The sequence below is a fragment of the Callorhinus ursinus genome, unplaced genomic scaffold, assembly GCF_003265705.2.
Source record: "Callorhinus ursinus isolate GAN/ISIS: 27379988/994484 unplaced genomic scaffold, GSC_fseal_2.0 scaffold42, whole genome shotgun sequence".
In the NCBI taxonomy this organism is placed as follows: Eukaryota; Metazoa; Chordata; class Mammalia; order Carnivora; family Otariidae; genus Callorhinus; species Callorhinus ursinus.
In genome coordinates, this window is record NW_027397104.1 from 1,874,539 (window position 1) to 1,898,468 (window position 23,930).

Here is a 23,930-nt window from a genome sequence, read left to right on the forward strand (position 1 = left end):
ACCCTATGCTACCAAGGAGTCTAGATCCCTATAAAAACCAGAAATCCTATGGCACTGGCTCCTTGCTGCTTTAGCCATTAGAAGCAGTTTCACTGTGTTCCCACTTGGTAGCAAAGGCTCCAGCTGTGGGCAGCAACAACTCTGGCAGGTCACTTAGTCCTAGGCTAGGAAGGTATGTGTGAGCCCTGAAAACCAACAATGCTCATAATAGGAGGCCTGTTGGTAACTCTCAAGCAATTATTTCTAGAGCTTTACACTTAAAAAATGCATTTTTCAGGGCACCTGGGTGGCTCAATCGTTAAGCGCCTGCCTTTGGCTCAGTTCATGATCCCAGAGTGCTGGGATCGAGCCCCACATCGGGCTCCCTGCTCAGCGGGGAGTCTGCTTCTCCCTCTCCCACTCCCCCTGCTTGTGTTCCCTTTCTTGCTGTGTCCCTGTCAAATAAATACATAAAATCTTTTTAAAAAATGCATTTTTCTATGATCTCACCAGAACTCTGTAAGAGAGGAGTTATCCTTAATTTTACAGTTGAGGAGACTGAGAAATAGAAAATAGTGATTTGTTCAAGTTCTCTCAGATTTTAAGATTTTAAGATTGAGCTACTGCAAGGACCCAATTGTATTTCCAGTTTAGCCCCACATTTTAGTAATAAGAGGGATAATAGTAAACAGATACAAAAAACATTGTATATCGTGAATGGGGTCTCCATATACCAGCCTGGCGACCACATTTCCCACCAACTAGACCTCAGGAAACAGAGACTCACAGATGACAGACACAGAAGCTTCTTCTATCATCTTCTTTCCCCTTCTACCTTTAAGGTGTATTAGTTTGCTAGGGCTGCCATAATACTACAGACTGGGTGGTTTAAGCAACAGAAATTTATTTCCTTACAATACTGCAGGCTAGAAGTCCCAAGATCTAGGTGTCAGCAAGGTTGGTTTCTTCTGCAGCCTCTCTCCTTCGCCTCAGATGGCCATCTGCTGTCTTCACAGCCTCTTCCATCTGTGTCCTAATCTCTTTTTATAAGAACACCATTCAGACTGGACATGAGACCATCCATATGACCTCAATTTACCACAATTACCTCTTTAAAGGCCCTGTGTCCAAATACAATCACATTCTGAGATACTGGATACTAAGATTTCAACATATGGGGGGTGCACAATTCAGCCCATAACAGTAAGAAAAGGTGAAATCAGGGTTTTGGGGGTATTATGAATTTAAAAAGCAGTAGAAAAAAGGAAGCAATCCAGATTCAGAAGCCAGGTACCCTGGTTGGTGTTTTCCTTTCCTTTGTAGGGAGACTTTGGAATGGAATAGAAGAAACATACTGGCTGGTTGCTTTAGAGAAAAAGAACTAGGCCAGTCTCAGCTTCCTTCTCTGTTCTGGTCTGCTTCCTAACAGAACATAGGCAGGAGAACCATGTGTGTCCTTTCTGGGTACTAGTGCTCTGTTCAGTGAAGATGGGGGTGGGAAAGGTAGAGGGCCTGTGTTCATGTGTAAAAGAATAAATTTTAATTTTTTTAAATATTTTATTTATTTATTTGAGACAGAGAGAGAGAGCGCACAGAGGGACAGTGAGAGGGAGAAGCAGACTCCCCGCTGAGCAGGGAGCCTGATGCAGGGCTCGATCCCAAGACCCTGAGATCACGACCTAAGTTGAAGGCAGACACAACCGGCTGAGCCACCAAGGCACCCCTAAATTTTAATTTCTTAAGGATACTACTATTATCACCCACTCAGCTTCATCTTTGGAACTTCATTCTACCTAAGATTTTAGTTTTTACCAATGCACATGAATTCCAAGGACTGAGTGAGATTTGTGTATTAGAGGAACAGAAAAGGAAGGAGAGACATAGGCTGTAGGGAAAACTGGCAGCTCAAGAGCATGCTTTTGTTACTGACCAACTGGGCAAGCTACTTCAAAACCCTGTAAAAAACAGCTTATTATTTCAGAGGCACACGTGATGTTGCCAATTTCTCCACAGACAGGCAAGACAAAGAGGAGAAAGAAAGGTTGCAGGTTAGGGAACAATTAAGGCAGAATGTGGCAAATCCAAGAAAGGTCCAAAGAAGTTTAAAAGGAACAGGGCTGAGAGATAATATTTGCAAATCATATATTTGATAAGGGACTTCAATCCAGAATATATTAAGAAATCTTACAACTCAACAATAAAAAGACAGGGTGCCTGGGTGGCTCAGTCGGTTAAACGTCTGCCTTCAGCTCAGGTCATGATCTCAGGTCCTGGGATCCTGTGTTGGGCTCCTTGCTCCGTGGGAAGCCTGCTTCTCCCTCTGCCTGCCACTACCCCCTACTTGTGCTCTCTCTTTCTCTCTCTGAAAAATAAAATCTTTAAAAAAAAATAGTAATATCCAATAAGTATGGTTATGATGATAATGATGGTGGCAGCAGTTGAGATCAAAAGGAAAACTGTGATATCGATAATAAAGTTTTCATTGAATGAGGAGTTATGGAACAGTTGGGACCTAACTGCAACAAGGAAGGTGAGTATGAGAATAGGTTATGTAAATATCTAGTAATGGCCTGGGACTGGCAGAGAGAGACTGAGAAAACTAAACCTCATTCTTGGCCCAGTAATGGGGCATAAAAAAGGCATTACCCCCCGCCCCCTTTAGAAAGGGCTTTAGTGGGCACCTGGCTGGCTCAGTCAGTAAAGCATGCAACTCTTGATCTCAGGGACATGAGTTCAAGCCCCACGTTGAGGGTACAGTTTACTTTTAAAAAAAGGGCTTTAGCAAACAACCAGGTTTTAGTCAGTAAAGAATGTAATTGATTCTGGTCTCAGATGTCAGTAAGAACTCCAGTTTGCAAAGGGCAGAAGGGGCCTGTTATAGCAACAGCTAGAGAGCCCTCATCTAAGAGAGCTTTCTCTACTTTGTGAAGCAGTAGTAGGGCCTAGTCTTGGGTAGGGATTACCACGAAGTTTGAAGACAGATGCTAAAAGTTGTGGTTGAGCGAGGTCTTCAATTATTCAGGCTTACTACAGGATTTGCATTTCAACAGTGTAAGTAGTAGCACAAGATTAGAAACAATTTAAAAATCCATCAAGAGAGGACAGAGTATGTAAATTATAATACATCCACCAAGGGAAATATTACGTAGCTATTAAGAGAATGCAGCTCTATTTGGATTAATAAGGAAAAATCTCCAAGATATGACATTAAATTTTAAAAAGTGAAGGACAATGTTTGTAATATACACACGCATGCATGTGCACACACATGCTTGTAAATGCACAGATCATCTGTGGACTGATTCACAAAACACAGGTAACAAAGAGATAGGGGAGACAGGGACTAGAAGCCTGGAAGTTTGAAGTAGGAGGGAAATAATGCATTATACATGTATAAGTTTATGTTTTGTGTAATTTTCTATTTTTACACTTATTACTTATTCAAAACATTCTTTAGTTTTTTAATTGTTAGAGTGGCGATGGTTAGGAAGAGGGCTGACAGATTGTGAGAAAAAGAAGGGATAACTGGTGGCCTCAATGAGGGCAAAGAGTTGAGGGAGTAAAAGTTAAAGACAGGCAGCCGTGATCAGAGCAAAATCCTGGAGTTTAAAATTACAGAAAGAATGCTTTCCTGGTGCAACTAAGTCTAAGAGATGGGGTCCTCAAAGGTGCTCCACTTGAGCATCATTTTTCCCCAAGGGGAATACCTTTTTCAGTACTTCAATAATAGCATGAGAAAAGAACAGAACAGAACTTTGTGAGAGTCAATTCATTCCGTCCTAATGATCTTCCCTGAGAAAATGCTGATCCATCTCTCACGCTGACCAGCTGCAACCTTAGATCTCATGGGATTGCTCCAGTTAAACACAGGCCTTCTAATCTATTTGCTCAATTCCATCTCTGCTTACTAAATAAGTCTCTCCTTCAGCTTTCTTTAGCAACCCAAGAGCTTCTGTCAAGGCTTCCTCACGGCCTACCTCTATGTCTTCTCCTTCACTGTCCCTTCCACCTGGAACACCCACCCACCTGCTGCCACCGCAGTCTCCGTTTCTAGAGCTAAAAGTCTCACCTCCTCCCCCAGATTTTTCTGCAGCTAAGCCAAATAAGGTACAGAATCATATCCATTCCACCCACACTACTAACATTACTGCAATGTCATCAAATACTTATTAAGTACATATGGCCAGGTACTCACCCAGCCCAGATACAGAGATGACCTGTATGATCTCTCCCCTCAAGCTGCTTATAGGAATGGCATAAGGGTAGCTAGGTTCCTATGGTAGTTCCTCAAAGTCTATGCAATGCAGTTATCAGCTGAAGAAGTATGAATGTCCCATAAATTTATGGGAAATATTCAAATCACAATCAAAGAAATGCAAATTAAAACAAGGAGATACCATGCTTCTGCCAAGTTGGCAAACATTTTCTAAAATGATAATACTCAGTGTTGGTGTGGCACATTCAAATACTGAAAGTACAAATTGGAAAAACCTTTCTGAAAACACATGCAGAAGTTTATCAGAAGACTTTAAAAGGTATATATTCTTTAACTCAGTAATTTATTTGAATCTACTTTGAGAAAGCTAAGTTAAAGACATAATCAAAATAAAAAACAGATTCATGCACAGTGATGCTCATCATAGCATTATTTATAAAGAAATATCAACATAATGTAATATTATTAATCTAATAATCATGAAATCATGTTTTCAAAAAATACTTAATAACCCAGAATAAAGCTCACAAAAATAATCTAAGTGAGAAAAATGTTAAATGCACACATAGTATGGTCTAAATTCATTAACTTTACATTTAATGTATATAAAAATTATGTAAGAAAACATAGCTAATGCCAATAGCTAATATTTTATAGTTACTAGGCCCTGGAAAAAATTAAAAATAGAATTAACTAAGAGATAAAGAGGCACATGGAGACTTCTGAAAATGCTGACAGACTTTTTTGGCTAGGTAAGCATCCATAAAAGGTTGGCCAAACACTCTGCTAGGTTCTGTACCGGGCTTTAGAACACCAGCAATAAAAAGCATAGCCTCAGCATTCAAGGATCTTACAAGTACACAGGAAAGTTAGATCAAACAGTAAACAAGTAACTCCATTACAACATAGTAAATGCCAATCTAGAAAAAGTATGCACAGAGTCTGGAAACTTAACCCCCAAAACTGACACTTGACTACATTTTAAATGTGAATAAAAATTTAGCTAAGTGGAGAAAGAGAAAGAGTATTCCATGTATGGCAAACAGCAAGTACAAAGTCTCTGAGATTTTGAAAAACACATAGTCCTGTATGTTGGAAGTGTTGACCAAATAGAGTAGCACAAAGAGCTAAGACCAGAAAGGCATATAAGGTCTGTATCAGTGCTTTTCCAATTCTTTTTGTAGAGGATGTGTTTTTTTTATTCCAACATGTCATGGACTGATATTTTTTGTCTAAACTCTGTTCAATGAGACAAGGATATTATCGTGCACATGGTATTACAGCAATCCAAATTGCCTCTAAATGCTCACTTATTTCAATTTCAGTACTTATTTCATCAAAGAGTAGAAACAAACACTTCCTGGGCTGGGCTGGGCTGGTTCATGGACCACACAGAGAGTCACACTGAGCTAGATAGATTATGAAGGTTTTATTTTATCATGAAGGCAATGTGGATTCACTGAAGTATATTTTTTTCTGATTTCCTCTTTTTTAAATCATAGTTTTACTAATTTACAATCCCCCCAAAAAAGGTACTATTATTCTCCCCATCTTGTGGGTTAGGAAAATGTGGCTCATTAAGGTTAAAAAAACTTTCTCACAATGATACACTGAGAAAAAAATATGGCAACTAATATCACAGGCAAGGATTAGTTTCCCTAAAACAATAAAAGCTCCTGGGAATAAAAAGTTCAATAGAAAAAAATGGGCAAGGAATATGAATAGACTGTTCACAAAACAGTAAATACTAACAGGCTTTACTTGTATGAAAACATGCTTAACTGTACTAAGATACACAAACTTAAATTCTACTGAGAAAACATTGCCTAGCAGACTAGCAAAAATCCAAAAATTTGAACAAATCATTCTATTGGTGGATTTGGAAAGAGAAAAAAAAGCACCCTTACAACATTACTAGTAGGAGTATAAATTGGTACAGTATCTGTGCAAGGCAGATACCCTTTGGGGTAGTCATCAAAGCTGCTACAAATACCCTCTTTCTCTTTCAAAGTATACTATACTCTTCAATGAAAGTTAAATATGGTTGTATGATTTGCTTCAGTCAAGGAAATATGAGGAGAAGTGACATATCATATCTTCTGGGTGGAAGCTTTAAGAACCAGAGTGCAATTTGCTATGTTCTCTTTCATGTATCTTTTCTTTCCCTCTATCACTCATACTGACAATGTCTTCGATGCAGGCTGTTCCACCAGTCTGGACTGCAGAGAGAAGACAACTTAAAGCAGAACTCCTGGACATGCAGGATGACAAGCAGCATGAGCAAAATAAACCTTTACTGTTTTAAGCTACTGACAAATGGAGGGCAATGTGGCAATTTTTATCAAATTTATAAATACATATCCCCTCAAATATACTTGCAAAATGACGTATGTAAAAGGTGCTCATTTACAACATGGTTTGTAATGACTGGAAACAACCAAATGAACCAAATTAACATCAACAGAATACTAAATACTTGCAGGACCTTCATACAGCAAAATATCTGTAGCTATTGAGAAAAAATAATCTTAGAGCTAATATGGATCTCCAAATGAAAAAATAAGATGTTCTCAGTATATGTACCAATTTTGTTAAAAAAAAAAAAAAGTGAGGGGGTTACAATATATATTCATATTTTCTTGCACTTGCACAAAGCAACTCTAGAGCAATAAGAAACTAACAATTATTACATTGGACAGAGCATTAAAGGGTGACTAGGTGGAACTTCCAATTACTCAGGAAAAAAAATTTGGGGTTGCTGTACTTAACTTCCTAATGTCACAACCTCAATAAGTCAAGCAAATCTCATGTTAAGTATAGTGTACTTCTACCTCTATCTGACACCCTTCATTAAACTCTGGCTTATCTTTATCCTCTTGGCCACATCTAATCAGCTTCTAGTTACATTACCTGTGTTAAGAATATATTTACTATTATTCTCTTATTCAATTAAGTAGCAATGGTTCTTGGTTACTTTTTTTTTTTTTTTTTTTTGAGAGAGAGAATGAGAGATAGAGAGCACGAGAGGGAAGAGGGTCAGAGGGAGAAGCAGACCCCCCCGCCGAGCAGGGAGCCCGATGCGGGACTCGATCCCGGGACTACAGGATCACGACCCGAGCCGAAGGCAGTCGCCCAACCAACCGAGCCACCCAGGCACCCAGTTCTTGGTTACTCTTAAATAAACCATGCTTTTCCCTAAATGATTCCAAGCTTAGGCAACTGTTTTTAGCTATTCTTTTTGAGAGAGTCCAAATTGCCTCTTAAAAAGAAAAAAAAATCGTAACAAACTGTGTCTGCTCCAATATATTCTTGTTTTTCCTCATTCAGAACTTTTATGTGAATGTTATTTGTTTTACTTTCCTTTATAATAAGAATTATGAGACCCTTACTTATGGAAAATTAGAAATAAAAAGTTAGTATTATAATACTGACTCCATAAATGTTCACTTTAAATGTTTATCTCATGTCAATCTAGATCAACAGACTCCAAATCTAAAACCTACATACATGTATAACTGTATTAATACATTCATTACATTATAAAAATGTAAAAAGCATAAAAGAAACAATTTAAGATTAATGATAAAAAATATTTTTTGCTGTCACTAAAAGTACTAGCAGTAATAACATTTTTAGTGAAAGCAATGTGATGCAATATGCTTCATTATTTTTTAAATCTTGGTTTAACATTTTGTTAGAATTATTTGAAGGACTGGTTCCACTTTCAATTACTTCAATACTTGGTTTTCAAAGCTGTCAAAAAGATACAGATACATCAGTCAAATGAAAGATGTGCAATTGGTTCCTACATAGCAATTATTCAAAGATTTTGTTGAAATTTGGCTAATTAAATTCTCATTTTTCTCTGATATCTTCCCAAATATTTTTAACAAATAAGTTCAAACCTCACTGAAAATTTTCATTAGAAATATTTTTAAATATGTTAATAGTTTCTTTCTTTTTTTTAAAGATTTTATTTATTTGACAGAGAGACAGCAAGAGCAGGAACACAAGCAGTGGGAGTGGGAGAGGGAGAAGCAGGCTTCCCGCTGAGCAGGGAGCCTGATGCAGGGCTTGATCCCAGGACCCAGATCTCATGACCTGAGCCGAAGGCAGATGCTTAAAGACTGAGACACCCAGGGGCTCCATAAATATGTTAATAGTTTCTTTCCAAGATTTTAGAACATGCAGTTATGGGTTTTTATAGGTAACAGTCATTGTTTCTGATAAAAAAAAAAACAAACACACACACACAAAAGAAAGCATTTTCAAACATCTGTATTCAAAGCAGCTACCTTTTCAATCATTATTAAAACGTTATCTTCTCTCTGAAGGGTCAAATTAGCAGTGCTTGTAAGAAGCTAGAACAGGGCGCCTGGGTGGCTCAGTTGTTAAACATCTGCCTTTGGCTCAGGTCACGATCCCGAGGGTCCTGGGATCGAGCTGTGCATCGGGCTCCCTGCTCCTCGGGAAGCCTGCTTCTCCCTCTCCCACTCCCCCTGCTTGTGTTCCCTCTCTCGTGCTGTCTCTCTCTGTCAAATAAATAAATAAAATCTTAAAAAAAAAAAAAAAAGAAGCTAGAACAATATGAGCAACAAAATAAATGATAATGATTATAACTGTAAAATGCAATACATTATATAATAAATTAGGTATCCACGAGTCCATAGTGATATAAATAAATTGATGGGAGAAAAGGGAAATCTCTTCCTTATAGGAGAATGCCAACTAATGAATGTAGAAAGTTACCATTTGGCAGCCACCGCTAGTGATGGTAGATTCAGACAGAAGTCATCAATGGATGCTTAGCTCATAGGTAGAGATGCAATGAGGAATAAGATATTGGCATAGTCTCAGTACACAAAACACGTACCAGTTACATCAATTACAAAAGGAAAAAAAAGTGACTTGACAGGTTGGAAACCTGAGCAATAAAAACTTAAATAGGTGATTGAGATTAATATTAAGAAGGGTGGCACATGTTGACACATGTACTTTCTGATACAATTCAGTAAAAAGAGCCCAGCATCATTTTTATGTAATTCTTGCCAAGAAAGCATGGCCTGAGTCTGAACATGAGGAAACATTGGATGGACCCCAAATGAAGAACATGCTACAAAATAAAAGACCTGTACCATCTGTCCAAGATAAAACTGAAGAACTGTTCCTGATTAAAGAAGACTAAAGAGATACGACCACTAAATGCGACATGTCAGCCTGGATTGTATCCTGGACCCGGAAAGAAAAGAGACATTGTTGGGACAGCTGGCAAAATTTGTATGGTGTTTTGAGGATGGTGTTGCCATTGTTGATTTCCCTGTGGATAGTTACATTGTAGTTATATAGGAGAGTAGCCTTGGTTTTTTGGGAAATACAAATAGGACTATTTAAGAGTAACACATCATCTCTTCAACTTTTTCTCAAATGGCTCAGAGAAAGATTAATCATAATAGATGAAGGGTGATGAAGCAACTGTGGTAATGTCAACAATCGGGGCATCTTGGCAAGAAAGATTTAAGAGTTCTTTATACTGCTATTTTGGCAACTTTTCCCTAAGTCTGAAAGTATTTCAAAATAAATTATTTTTCAAGTGTGTTTACACATGTGAGCATGCTTGCATTTTTAATATCTGCCAGGTATTATACTACTGACAGCCCCTTGTCATCATTTAAAAACATCCTCCATCACAAAGGCCCTCTGTAATAGGCCAGCCCAGTGGCCTTGAACTGGGTAGCCAAGGGAGACCACTGACTCTAAGAGGCCTTGTAATGATTCCCTGTCCTAAGCTCAAAATAAAATGGCCTCAAAGTGACAATGGTACTGAAAATAGCATATAACTTAACCTTCAGGCTCTCAACCCACTAGGTCTATTTGATTTCCATTAATCAGCATAGAAGGAAGCCAACAACCACCTCCCATCCCTTAAGGCTCTAACTTACTTGTCATGCATTCCCAGAAGCACACTATAAGAAGATGACTAATCACTGACTGCTTCTTCAGCACCATATGTCTCCAAATTTCAAAGGAAAAATTGTCCCAACTAGTACTAGAAAAACAGATTTCCTACCTCCTGCAGCCGGAGTCGGACCTTGGTAACTGCTCGGATCCAGTGTGCTCTGGCTTGGGTAAATGGCGAAGAAGCATTTTCCTCAGGAAAACTTGTAACAAAGAAAAGAATATTTCTTTAAAAATAGCCCAGGTCATGGTCCCGGGGTCCTGGGATTGAGCCCCACGTCCACCTCCCTGTTCGGCAAGCAGCCTGCTTCTCCCTCTCCCACTCCCCCTGCTTGTGTTCCCTCTCTCGCTGTGTCTCTCTCTGTCAAATAAATAAATAAAATCTTAAAAAAAAAAAAAAAAAAAAAGCCCAGGCCATAGGGTGACCGCTCAAGGTAAAACTGCCAAATATCTTAAGTAAAATGATCTGTATTCATGCCTGGACTTGTTTCATGAGTCAGGCCACTAAACAGCATAGTCCTAAATAGCCAATGTGGGAAAAAAATGCTCTCTAAAATGACAGCTCCTTTTACCTTTTTATCCATTCCCGCTCTTCTTTCCCCATTTTTCACTCACCCAATGAGCCAGCTCACTGGGACAGTCAGGTTTCAGGATTCTAGTAAAAGCAGTGGCAAGGCCCTGAGTCAATGTTAGCACAAAAACTATGCAGACATGTGGACTAATCCTTGCGCCTTACCTCTCAAGACCACCAGTCTCCCTTGGGTGTTCTACATGTCATCCATCCTTAGGGCAGAATTTTGTTCCTGCAAACCCTTCCCGCTCCACTAAGAATTTTGGAAGGCTTACCAATTCCTAGACTACAACAAAAATGCTAAGGAAAAAAGCCCAGCCCTTTTCCTACCACGGTCTTGTTCCTTGAGCTGCCTTAGGGACACCCTTAATGAAACAACAATAAATATAACAAAGTAGTTTTGGGACAGAAACACTTTGCTGTATTAGAACAAATCATCCTCTAGAATCTTAACTGTGGAATAGTGGTCAATTCTTGGTGACAATGCTTCTCCTCTCTCCCACCGAGGTCTAGTGCCAAGGCAGCAAACAAGCATCCACCATCTAGATATCTAAAATATAGGTCAAGCTCTGATGCCATCCAACTGGATCAACTGTTTTAAAATATTGTGGGCACTGCTGACCAAGGTAGAACTGGACTTCGCTTGCACAGCTAGGATCTGAAAGGACACAGCCAGTAGAGAAGGACAAATACCCGTGCTGGGCACTTCTGCTGCTCTACCAAGAACTCTACCCAGACAATAGCATCTGCCAAATCTAAGGTCTACAAAGAGCCATTTTTCACTGGGTCATCAACCACACCTCTTGGATGTCTTGTCTATTAGATGAACTACCACCGATGACTAAAGACCAGGAAAACATAAGGAGAAAAGAAAATAAGTTTATATCTTCAGTGATGGAGTAGATACACCAACAATTCTTCAACCTTCTACCACTTATAACTCTACTCACTGCTCTGACCTTTTGGTGGAGGCTTTATTTTTAGACCTTGAAATTTGAGAATCCAAGTCACACCTAGCCCTTATCACTCTACCCCAGTGGTTTTCAACTGGGGGCAGTTTTGCCCTCCATGGGAAATCTGACAACATCTGGAGACATTTTTGGTTGTCACAACTGATGGTTGCTACAACCATGTAGTACGGAGGCCAGGGATGCCACCATACATTCCACAATGCCCACAATAGCTCCTCATAACAAAGAATTATCTGGTCCCAGATGTCAACAGTGCCAAGACTGAAAAATTGCACTCTGCCCCAACCTATCAGCAAATCTACTGACCAATTCAGCTTAGTAACAATAACACTCAAACACTGTACTAAGCTTCATTATAAGACTGTTAAAAAGACAAGTTTAAAATTTTTCTTCTTATGGGTACCAATTAATTCCAGACACACTACGAGACTCTGGGGAAGCAGAAGGGTGAGGTGAGTTTGATCTGGCTTTTAGACCAATTCTTTCTTCACTCTGTCCTGGTTTTCTCCACCAGGAAAAAACAAAACAAAACAATGCTCACATAAGAATTTTAAACATTAGGGGCGCCTTGGTGGCTCAGTTGGTTAAGCGACTGCCTTCAGATCAGGTCATGATCCTGGAGTCCTGGGATCGAGTCCCACATCGGGCTACCGGCTCAGCGGGGAGCCTGCTTCTCCCTCTGACCCTCTCCCCTTCATGCTGTTTCTTTCTCACTCACTCTCTAATAAATAAATAAAAATAAAATCTTTAAAAAATTTTTTTAAACATTAATAGGCTGGGAAGCCTATTTCATCCAAAGCAGCTCCTTTTAATGAAGTAAGTTGTAAGGCTTAGATCAGTTCCAGACTCAGAGGCTACCAAAAATAGGTCAATTAGTAGGCCAATAACTACAGATTCAAGGCGGCCTGGTACACTGCAGCTAACTACAAAGAACCCAAGTGTTCTTCAGAGATCCTCAAAATATTTAGGGAATTATACCAAAAATCAAAGGAAGCAGTGCAGAGCTAAACCTCAGTATCCTGGATCACTACCATACCCACCTGTAGGGAAACAAATGAAAAGCACTTACACCCAGAAATACCAGAGGCGGGTACTGAGGAAACCACGTGAACTCCTCAAGGCAGCCATCACCTACCTCTCCTGGGGGCCTAGGATGTGGTCTTTGTGTAGCACCAGATCTGGGGGAGGAAGGATTGTGGCATCTTCTTTCCTCTCCTTGGGTTCACAGGCTCTCCCCTTCTCTTCTTCATCTGTCACCTCCAAGGCTTTCTCTTGTTCTCCAAAACCCACTTGGCCGTCTCTAGAGAAGCCGTCAGAGCTGTGGCACGAATGAATGGAGTCCCTCTCCCGACGGTCATCATCTTGTTCGTGACACTGGTCTAGCTCACTCAACTGAGAGCTTCCTTGACTCACATTACAGGAGGAGCCATACCTACTACTGCTGGTGGGGCTGTGAGAATGAGAGGAAGACAGATGAGTACGTACATGCAAACTAGGGACCAGGACAAAAGTAATGGGTAAATCCAGAAAGAATGATTCTTTCAGTAGCAAGAATCACAAATAGGAGGTTCCTGGGAAGACAGGACCAAACTTCACAATCTAGAAGAACTAACTGCTAGTCAGCAGAAGCACAAAGGAAAAACAATACAACATGCTGGATTCTCTAATAGCACTTAACCTCAACCTGTGAAAGACTTTGAAGCATACTCGTCTGAAAGTGATTTTTGTAAGCAGGGGCTTAACTTTAATTATTAAGAATTATTAAATATAAAAGTAGCCTCTTGTTTACACCTAATATCTTTACCCGGACTTCTAAAGAAACTTGTCCAGTGGCTGTGATTAAAGTTTTCTAATTTCCATAAAGTAAAATGGATGAACTCTACTCCCCTTTTTTATTATTTACTAAACTGATGCCCCTTTTCTTCCTCTATAATTATAAATGTGAATGTCTGTTCCTTAGGATGAGCAAAGGAGATTGGTAATGTTCCTTCAGTTATCTCGCAGCTATCTACATAATGAGATAATGGAAACCATTAGGAGATGAAATCTATTACCAAAAAAATTCCTCTGGGGAATGGTCTCATCAACATGAATGTTAGAACGATATCCCTGGCAGCACAGGGAATGTCCCAAAGATAAACTTGCCCACCTGTAACTGAGTTGCTCTCAGGACATGGCTCGTTTGGGATAAAGTGGACAAAATCCAACTCCTGGATCTGGGTCAGGACCATACTAATGCATTTCTATACTTGAAGAGAGGCCAGCCCAACCCTTTCTCAATCACCTGAATTCCCATACCCAGAAAGGAAATTTGTTCCCCTGCTACGAAAGACAGCACCTATAGCAGAGAAAGTGGCAGTGAATCATGATTAGAAAGAAGAGCAGTATCCACAAGTTACTCCCTTGAGCCATATACTGAATTTAAGGCTGTCAGTCCTACTCAAGACAGAGGTTCTAGATGATGGTCTGTAAGATCTATCCTAGCTCATATGGATAGTTCTATCCCAAGTCAGGGGCCCCCCTTTTACTTCCGGTATTCTGCTAGAAAGCCTCCATGCAAAAGGACAAAGATCCCTGCCACAGAGTCAAGCCTTTAACTAAAGGGTTTATGTTCACCCTTGACTAAATGAAGATACATCATTATTGTTTCCCAGGGATATTTTCTCTATGGTTCCTCCCAATTACCTGGTATCTTCAGGCTAATTTCTGATCCTTTGTCCCATGGCAGCAGGACAGGTACCAGGTCACTGTTATGAACAGTTCCTAACACATGTGTATACACACATATAAACACACACGATCTCTAAAACCAGCTACTTTGGACAGGTTTGGGCAAGAGGTCCCGGCAGCATTCTTAAGCTGTACTGTTTATGGTGCTTCTTCTTAGGGGAAATAACAGGATCTTTTCCACATGGACACAGCACAATGCTCCAGAATAAAGAACTACAGCAAATGATAGCCTTAAGCTCCTGTGACACTTTACTCATTTACCAGACACCAGTCTTAAGGGTGTGAGAAGGCAAAGACTGAAAGAAGCTATGCAAATCCATGTGGAATAGAATATAGAATATAAATTATCCCAACCTTTGCATCTTGCATTTTACTTAATAACCTCATTGCCACTGGAGAAAGCATCTTAGAAGACTTGGAAAGGCAAAGCACAGTATATCTCTCCCAGCTAGTATAGATATAAGTGCTGAAGGCCCAAGGAAGCATCCTAGCCTATCATTAATATATGCCACACTACTACTTGCTGCCTCTTCCTGCCCTCCATTCTCCATTCCACTTTACATAAGGCAGAGCAAACCAGAGTGAGTAAATCCCAGGGCCCAGCCTTTCCTTTAGCAGTGAATTCCTTCTCCCAATAAATGAATTACATTTGGCACTAGAGAGACAGGAGAGGATGAAAAGACCCACACGTTATTTCTTGTTACTTAACCTCTAGTTAACATGAAGCTCAGATGCTAAGAAAGACATAGGAAAAATAAAAAGCAGGCTACCATTAAACTACCACTAAGTCACTGCATCATAAATGGTCAATTTCTTAAAATCATTTATGATGCTTAGGTTGAGAACAGGCCTTTTGTTGATCTTTGGTTCCTTGATGCCATGGAGAGTAACTGGCTGCTGTACATTTGAAAGAGAGTCAGTACTAGCAGGCATCACCTCCTCCTTTTGAGTTTCTGGCTGGTGAAGTAGCTCAGTCACAGTGCAGTGTTCTTCCTTATGACTCCCTGAAGGATAGGTGGAGCTAGAAAGGTTGTCTTTGGAACCCCAGTGTTCTCCTGATGCTGAGACTTCCTGCTGGTTTTCCATTTCTCCAGGCCCTGAAAGCTCATGAGCACATATACTTGGCCTGGTCTCCTGCTGCTCAGAGATGCCAGAGGGTTGAGTAGCTGGCTCAGCATTAGCCTCAGACATTTGAGAAGACTCTAAAGCTTTGTCAGCCTCCCTAGCGTTAAGGTCCTGATCACTGCTGATAACCAAAGCTGGAGAAGAGGATTCTGCAGGCGTTTGTTCAGGGCCCCCTTTGTTCTCTTTTGGCCATGTGAATGAAAGATCCAGCTTCTTTCCAAACCTTAGTTTTAGATCATTTGCCATTATATTCCCTTTCCCCTCATTACGTCCCTCAAATAGAGTCGACAACTTTTTAAAACTGGCCATTAAACCAGGCTCTGCTGCTCTATCGCCAAAGGAAGGAGATGGGGAAAAGAAAGAGCTCAGTGGTTTCCCACAGTCAGTGGCAGAGGATGGGAAATGGAATTTTGGCCAATTGGTCATATTTGGGATGTCAAAATGAGGTCTTGGCTGCTCTGTTTCCTGGGGGACTGCAGGTAGATCTTTCTGGGTATCGATTATCCCATAACTTTCTTTGGCACAAAGCTCAGGTTCCTCTAGCACAGGGTGGGAAAGGTATCCTTGGGGTTCTGGTGTGGCACTCTGGCCAACACTTGTCTCACTGAACAGTGCAGTACTGGTTTCCAGCGAACTGGCTGCCTGTAGTTCCAAGAAGTCTTGGTTTGTGGAGGCAGACTGCATAGCTGGCTTTGCCTTAAGAGGAATAGGTGGTGGAACCGGAGGAGGAAGCTCTTTGGCAATACAGGTAGGATCTGAATCCAAATGTGATGGCAATGGAATATGCTCTGCTTCCAATGATGCCTCTGTGTCTGTGCCCTGCAACAACCCCATTTCTCCTTCATCACTCAGAGACAATACTCCTTGCCCAGCATCGTCCCCTGAAACAGAAGGTGCAGCCCCAATCGTTTCAGAATCTTGGGGTTCTAGAATATTGTCAGGAATATTATTGTTTTCCATTTCAGTTGTTAGTTTAGTATCATCTGTCAGGGTCTCTGAGTCTGACTTTGCACTAACTACAGTCATTGTACAGTCACTGAGAGTAGATTCTGAATTGAGTGCTGAAGAGGAAGCTTCTCTCCACAAATTTTCTGGAGGTACTGATCCTACAGTATCTCTGCAACTACCATTTTGAGGCCATGCAGTAGGTGGGATAGGTGATTCTTGTTTGTATGTGTCTGGTTTGGGACTTTTAAAAATTCCAAATAACTCACCTTTGAGGGACTGAGATGATGTACCAGAAGAAAGAGAGAAAAAGGAGTTTTTCTTTGGTGGTTTAGGAGGGGAGAAAAGTCCAGAGAAAGTTTTGGGAGGTTCAATTAAGCACCCAGAGAAAGATTTCACTTTTGTCACAAACCCTGAAAGCACCTCCACTGAGGAGCCCAACATTGATTTGTCTTCCTCTTTATCTGCCTCTCTGCTCTGGAGGTGCCTTCTACACCCTGGCTCCATAGAGGGAGAGGCTGGCTCCAGGATCTGTGTTAAGACCTCATCAGGGGCCTTTTCCAATGGCAAGTTTAAGAGGTCACTAGTAAATCTTTCATTTTGGTGGTGGTTAGCACAAGTGTCTGAATTATTGAGCTTTTCAGTCAAATGGTTATCATGTGGAAAAGACTTGGCCAATGAGCCACTAGGGAAGGCTTCCTGTATGAAAGGTTCTTCTTCACAAGGAGCTACCCCAAGGGTCTCTGGACTGAGCTGTGTTTCAGTCTGGGCCTGAAATTCTGGTGAATGAGGAAAAATGTCATTCTGCAACTGATTTATCTGGAAATCTGCTAAAGATGTCCCTAGTCTGTAACTAGAATCTAGTTTTCCCTGATAGTCCTGCTCTACATTGAGCTCATCTGTAAGGGAAGTAACCCCGATGGTGTTGCTAATGCAAACACAAGGAGCCATTTGCTGTTCATGAACCACCTCCTGGGCTATGCTATCTCTATTGCCACTGGAACCTTCTCTAGTTCTTGTGCCACCCATGTCTACAAAAACACTTGGCTTCTTCCAGGGCTGGGAAGTCACTGGAGCAACAGTTGAAAGGCTGTGTTTTTCCCCAGGAGTCTGCTGCTTTCCATCCGAAAATGATAGGTTGAAGAAACTAAAAGAGCTATTACGAGAGGCATCCTTCTTGCTGCTTGAGTTAGTAGTGGAAAAAAAGGAAGGAAGTGTAAACAGCCCTTCTGCTTGAGATTTGGTTCTCGGTAGAGGAGCAGAGGCTCTGTTCCCAGATTTTTCAGATCCAGTCAGGAAAGAAAATACACTCTTTCTGGTGGGCAACTCTGATTGAGAGGGAGAGGTTGTGGGAGTTGAATAACTCCAGTGTTGGTCAGAAAAATGATCTTGTTCCTTTGAATTTCTTGGGCTGAGAATATCAAAAGATAATTTGTTACTTCTTGAAACTTCTGTCACTGTAGACACACCACTAGTTTTTATTGAAGAATCTCTGGAAGACTCTTCAAGACAATCTGCTGAGAAAGACTGACTTGGTGATTGCTGGGTTAGGTAGTCTCTGGAAGGTAACCCTTCCTCAGTCAAATTATTACTCTGTATATCCCTAGTCAATGGTTCTTTTAGCCCACTGTCATCAATAGTAACCTGCTTGTTCAGACTCCTACCTCGAACCTTCCTTTTAGAGGCAACTGGTGTAGCAGAAAAGTTCCCAACATCCTGGATAATTAGCTGTGCAGGATTAGGATTTGATTTGACTTCATCCTGATTAACCAATGAAGAAACAGACATATTTTCAGTTGTCTGTGTAGAAGATGGATTGGTTTTAAATAAATCCCCAAGGGTACCAAAAAAATTCGAAACACCAGGAGATTCATTCTTTTGCTGAGAAGGTATCTTTCTATTTTTATCACTATTCTTTTCTAAATTTGGTGGTCCTTCTTTATTCACCTGTGTTTTAAAGAGGTTCAAAAATCCAGATGCCTGTTTTCCATTTGATACTGTACTTACTAAAGAGTCTTCTCCCCGACCAAAGAGTTTCAATGCACTTTTAAATAATGTTCTCTCAGACTCTTTGGAAAACTGGTCCTGAGGAATCTCACGGTTCTTAGGTTCATCCCTACTAAACTGTGATGTAAGAGGAACTGAAATAGAGTCAACTGTAATTATTTCATTATCTTCTACATCTGATTTAGCCTGAGGAGTTGTCTGGCTTACCTGGATAACAGATTTTAACGAACTTTGTTTTTTCACATGAAAACTTTTATTTAAAGGGAATTCTTGCTTCATACTTTTAATAAATTCTGGTCGCTGCACATTGGATACTATTTGTCCTTCTAAATCCTTCTTGAGAAGACTTTCTTCTTTACCTTGGGAGTTACTCTCTAATTGTTTATTCAAGATTAATGATTGAAGACCATTATTTGTGAGCTCTGCCAAGTCTGACTGCTGATCCATTTTCTTCATGACCAAAGACTCTAAGGATTCATTCTCATCAAAATACAAAGTATTTCCAACTAAAGCAGAAAACAATGAAGTCACTTTGTTCATTGATGACATTTCTCCTGTTTGCTGTGGACTGTTAGTCATATTTTCAGGATGAACCAAAGAGGTAGCTTCTTCAGAAGACCGAACCCAATGTAAATGAGAAGGGTAAACTGATGAATCCTTTGCTGGAGACTGGTTCTTATCTCCTTCTATAAAATGACTTTTATTTAAGTCATGATTTCCAATAGTTTGGGGCTGATTTCTGAGATCCAATATATATTCAAAGTCTTCAGAATCACACACCCTTTCTTCAAAAGATCCAAAATTTCCTTTAAATTTCTGAAGATTATAGCCTGAAAAATCTAATGGTTGATCCTTTTGGCCACAACTTGACTCTTCAAATACTTGTGAAAAGGTTCCTAAATTTAGATACACTGGTCCCTCACTTCTTGGCAAAACTACAGATAAATCAAGAGGGTCATCAACTGGTTCCTCTTCAACACACCAGAATAATTCATCTTCCTTAAAACTATAGGCAGAAATGATGCTATCATCCAACATAATACTTGATAGATCATTTGTCTGTAAACCACAATTCAAATACTCTTGATAAGAACAATCAGGTACAAATAAATATGCATACTGCCCAGTAGAATCAGTGAGGAGATAATACATATACTGACCATCATGGAACATATAATATCCATAATCTCCATCTTCTGATGGCCACCACATTCCACTTGCAAGACATGACAACCATTCTTGGTATTCATAACCAACACTTGAAAAAACAAAGTTTTCATCCATTCTTAATAATTCTTGATCAACTATGGAACATGTAGTCTTCTCATAACCTGAAGAACAACTTAAGTCAATGGGTAATTCTTCTAGTGAATTCTTAGTCTCATTAATTGGAAAATAAGAATTTCCATATAATGAGTGAGCTGCCCACATATCACTTAATAAGTTATCTTCATTAAATGCTAACTGCTCCAATGATTCATATGGTAAGTCACGCCAAATGACACTGTTTGGATTTGTTCTCCACTCCAAGACATTTGCATTTTGATCCTTTTGGCAAAAATTCATTGCTGAATTTTCTGAGTCAGGCCACAAGAAAACATCACCTGATGGGAATGTATTTTGATTTAACATATAATAAACTGGCTGAAGTTTTCTGGAATTTTTGGAGAAATCTTTTATATCAGAGTCCCATTCATAACAGAAAGTATTATTCATCTCTTCAAAAGCCTGATAGTGGTCTGATATATTACGAATGTTAGTATTTAATACAGATGGATTTAACTTGTTTGAGTTTTTATGTATTTTCGCCTTAAGAACACGGTGTGGTGTCAGCCTCTCAGCCAAAGATTCCTCTAAGAGGCCCCGCTGAGTGCCTGGAGCACAGTGAAATACCCTGTTCTCAGAAGAAGGGCAATTGTTTTCCTTTTGCTGTTTTTTCCATGTGGGAGGGCAATGATGACTATCAACCCAAGCATCAGATAATGGTATATTTTCTTTAGGTAAAGATACAAAGCTTTTTATAAAGCCAGATGGTTCTTCTTTTTCAACATGGTTCTTCTGGTTTTCAGAAGTCACACATGAAGTAACAGGGATCTCATCCAAGGATAAACGTTTATTTCCATTCAAACTTTTTATGTTGCCTAAAGACATGGACCTTGCTTCATCTGGTTTACGAACAGTCACACTGTTATTGGATATCAGGTTAAATATTCCAGAGAGTAAGCCTGGGGTATTATTCTTATGATGAGAATCATCACTCTTCAAATTTAATTCTTGTTGACTAGACAAATTTTCAAGAGAAGAAAACCTGTTAAACAGACCAGAAAGGAGGCTTCCTTCGGTTCTTTTCTTGGAAGCTTTATCTACAAGTCTATCTTCATTAATTTCATTAACCAAGGTAGATTCTGAAATGGTAGTAGATGCTAATGAACAGTCTGATACTGTTAAAGATGTCATTTGTGTAAGAGTCTTACTTTCTTCTGAAGAATCTGAAGGAATATATTCTTTGGACATAATTTCAAGGATGGCTGAGGTATCTCTGTGACAGTTATCTACTGCTGTGTGGTCACTTGAATTTAATTTCTCTATGTTCCCAAATTCCCCAAGATCATTACTAATAATTGGAACTGAATTAGACTTTATTTTATTAAGTGTGTCATCTTCAGGACAATTTATTTGGTCATTTTTATTAAATGTTTCTGTATCATCAAATTTCCCTAAATTATTAAGAATATTTGGAACTGAACTAGATTTTATTAAACTAAGTTTGGCATTTTCATGGCAGTTTCTTTGGATCTCTTCATCAATGGTTACTGCTGAATCAGGAAAATTCTGGTCAGTGACAGTGTTACGGCTGTCAGTGAAAGGAAATTTAAACAAAGGAAAAATGCTTCCTTTCTCTCTTAAATCCTGCTGCTTTTCAGAATGACTAAGAACTCTGAAAAATGGAATATGTAATTTTCCACTAAAGGAAAAGGAATGTCCATCTTTCTTAGGGTCCCTCTCCCATCCATCCTCTTCCAACTGGTGAATTTTCATAGATTCTGACAAAGTTTCCTTTGAACAGGTCTCAGGTGAATTGAGCAAAAACTGGCTAAATGATTTTCTGAGTGGCTCAAGAAAATCATCATCACTAGTAACTTTGTCCCCCTCTAATGGCTTTGAAGAAGACTCTTTATTTGCAGTTCTACTTCCAGTTATACAAGGTTGTCCTTGAGTGTCTTTAGCACATATTTTTGATTGATCTGGTAATAGAGACAGATCTATACAGGGTTTTATTTCCAAGAGACTCTCAATATCATCATTTTTATTTGCAGAACCACCTAAGTTTGAAGGTTCATTGGCCGCTTGGGAAGACAACAACAAATCCTCACTTGTGGGCATTTGCATTGAGCTTGTAGTTTCTCCATCATTCCTATCTAGAGTGATAATACTACTATTATTGCCAAGAGTGTCTTCCCTTTGATGTGACTCTGATCCACACTCAAAAAAGTTTTCCTTTCTTGTTGGCATGTTCTGGTCATCATCTTTTTTGGTTTCATCCTTTTCCGAAAAGATCTTTAATGGATTCAGCATGTTAAAAACAGACTTTATAACTGAACCCTGACTCTGTGGAGTGGAATCCCTTCCAACAGTCTCTGTTACATCCTGAAAGCTTAAATTTCCAGTTTTACGACCTGTGTGCTCATTTTCAGAGGTTTTGTCATTTCTGCCAAAATCCTTATTATCAACTGCTTGAGAGGATAATGGAAATTGCATGGAAAGACCCTTCCCCAATACTGACTTGGCTCTGGGTTTAGATCCTGAATTAACTGTGTCTATTTGATTAAGAGTTTCTGTTTTCTCTGGAACTACAGAAACCAGCTTTTCCACAGAGGTTGTTAGATGCTTTGTGCCCGAACCCACTTTTTCTGTGAATGAACTGAACAAAAAACCAACAGCACATTTCACTCCATTCATTTCAGGGAAAGAGATGGCCTTGTCCTTGTCATTCTTGACAATGTTTGAAGGTGGTATTTGATCCCCAGGCATTTTCTGTTCCGCATTATCAACAGTACTGTTGTGTTTAAGTGATTTTTTAGTTTTTGAAAGGGAACCAAATCTATTAATCTCTTCTTCCTTCTCTGCTAAATATTCTGACACTGTTTCTACCAAACACTGAAGCTCATCCATTGTATCAACATAGTCCTTCTTGGGTTCCTCAAGAGAGGAAGGGGTCACCTCTTCCATGGGGCACCCAGACAGATCTCCAGGTGTTTTTGCATCACAATTCACCTTTGGTAATGAGAATACTGGACATGTTACATGATATTCTTCAGGTAAGCCTCCAATATGATGGATATTGGATGGAGGACTTGTTGGTGACAGTAAACCTTCCTCTATATCAGTAAGAGGAGAACTCAGAAGTTCATCAGAAGTACTGCTAGTAGAATCTTCAAGAACATCTAATGGAGTGAAATTAGTGACATGCTGGTTTAAGCCAGATGACTTTTCACAGTTCTTAAAACAACCAGAAAGATCATAATCATGATTTTGCAACTTAGTGGTCCACGTACCACTCTTAACCACAAAACCATTTTTGTAAGGGCGCAAAACTGGATAATTTTGTTTCTTCTTTTCAATGTGGCAAATGTTACAATTTTCAGTGTAAGGATATGTACTTTCCAAGTCAGTCTTAGTTCCTGATCTGTCACCATACTGTCTTGTTTCACTGTCTCCAAAATGATGGTATAACAGCTTGTTTTTCCTTCTATCTATTGTATCATATTTCTGAGGATATCTGGAGAACACAGATGTTTCAAACTTATGGTCAAAATTAAAGGCAGCAGAATATTCAGTTTCTTGACCCTGAGATGGTATCTTTTTCCAATTCTTGTACTTCAGCTGTTCTTGTTGGTTATCATATTTATCAGTTTTTGAAAGAGCTCTAATTTCTTTTACTTCTGCTTCCTTTATGTTACTGCTTTCTAGAAACTCTTGTGTTATTTTCCCCTCTCTCTCCTCATATATACTTTCTTGCTCTTCATAGTCAACATCAGAGAAAGCTGAAATAATCCTAATTTTGTCATTTTTGGCCTGCAAACCTTGTCTGATGTAAAGGAATAAAATCAGAGGAATAGTAAGGCAAAGAAAAGAGAAGAAACAGGGAAAAGGAAGAAACAAATTATAAAATTTAGTGCATGTTCAATGAGAAAACTAAAATAAAATTGTCAATATGATAAAAACCATTCAGACTGAAAAAATATGATAAAGAAATCTGTGTTCTTAAATCAATATTAAAGCAATTTAATCAAAGAGTTTTTCCACATCAGAAAAAGAACAGCTATAGTAATAATCATAGCTACTTGCTACCATGAGCTTTTTAGGATCCTTTTATTTTTCAAGAAAGATAGAAACAAGCAAAATGAACACGTTTCCTCAATATTTAGAA

At 39.4% G+C, this 23,930-nt stretch overlaps 1 protein-coding gene across 13 annotated transcripts in view; it reads right to left on the minus strand.

Moving 5' to 3' along the window:
• UNC13B (unc-13 homolog B) overlaps window positions 1–23,930 on the minus strand; it is a 215,324-nt gene that overhangs the window by 72,569 nt on the left and 118,825 nt on the right. For all 13 annotated transcript variants that reach the window (XM_073881400.1, XM_073881406.1, XM_073881405.1 and 10 more), the window contains 2 exons: window positions 12,828–13,142; window positions 10,263–10,353 (listed from right to left, as the gene is read on the minus strand). In XM_073881400.1, coding sequence (XP_073737501.1) covers window positions 10,263–10,353; window positions 12,828–13,142 — 406 coding nt within the window. The remainder of the gene's footprint in view (window positions 1–10,262; window positions 10,354–12,827; window positions 13,143–23,930) is intronic.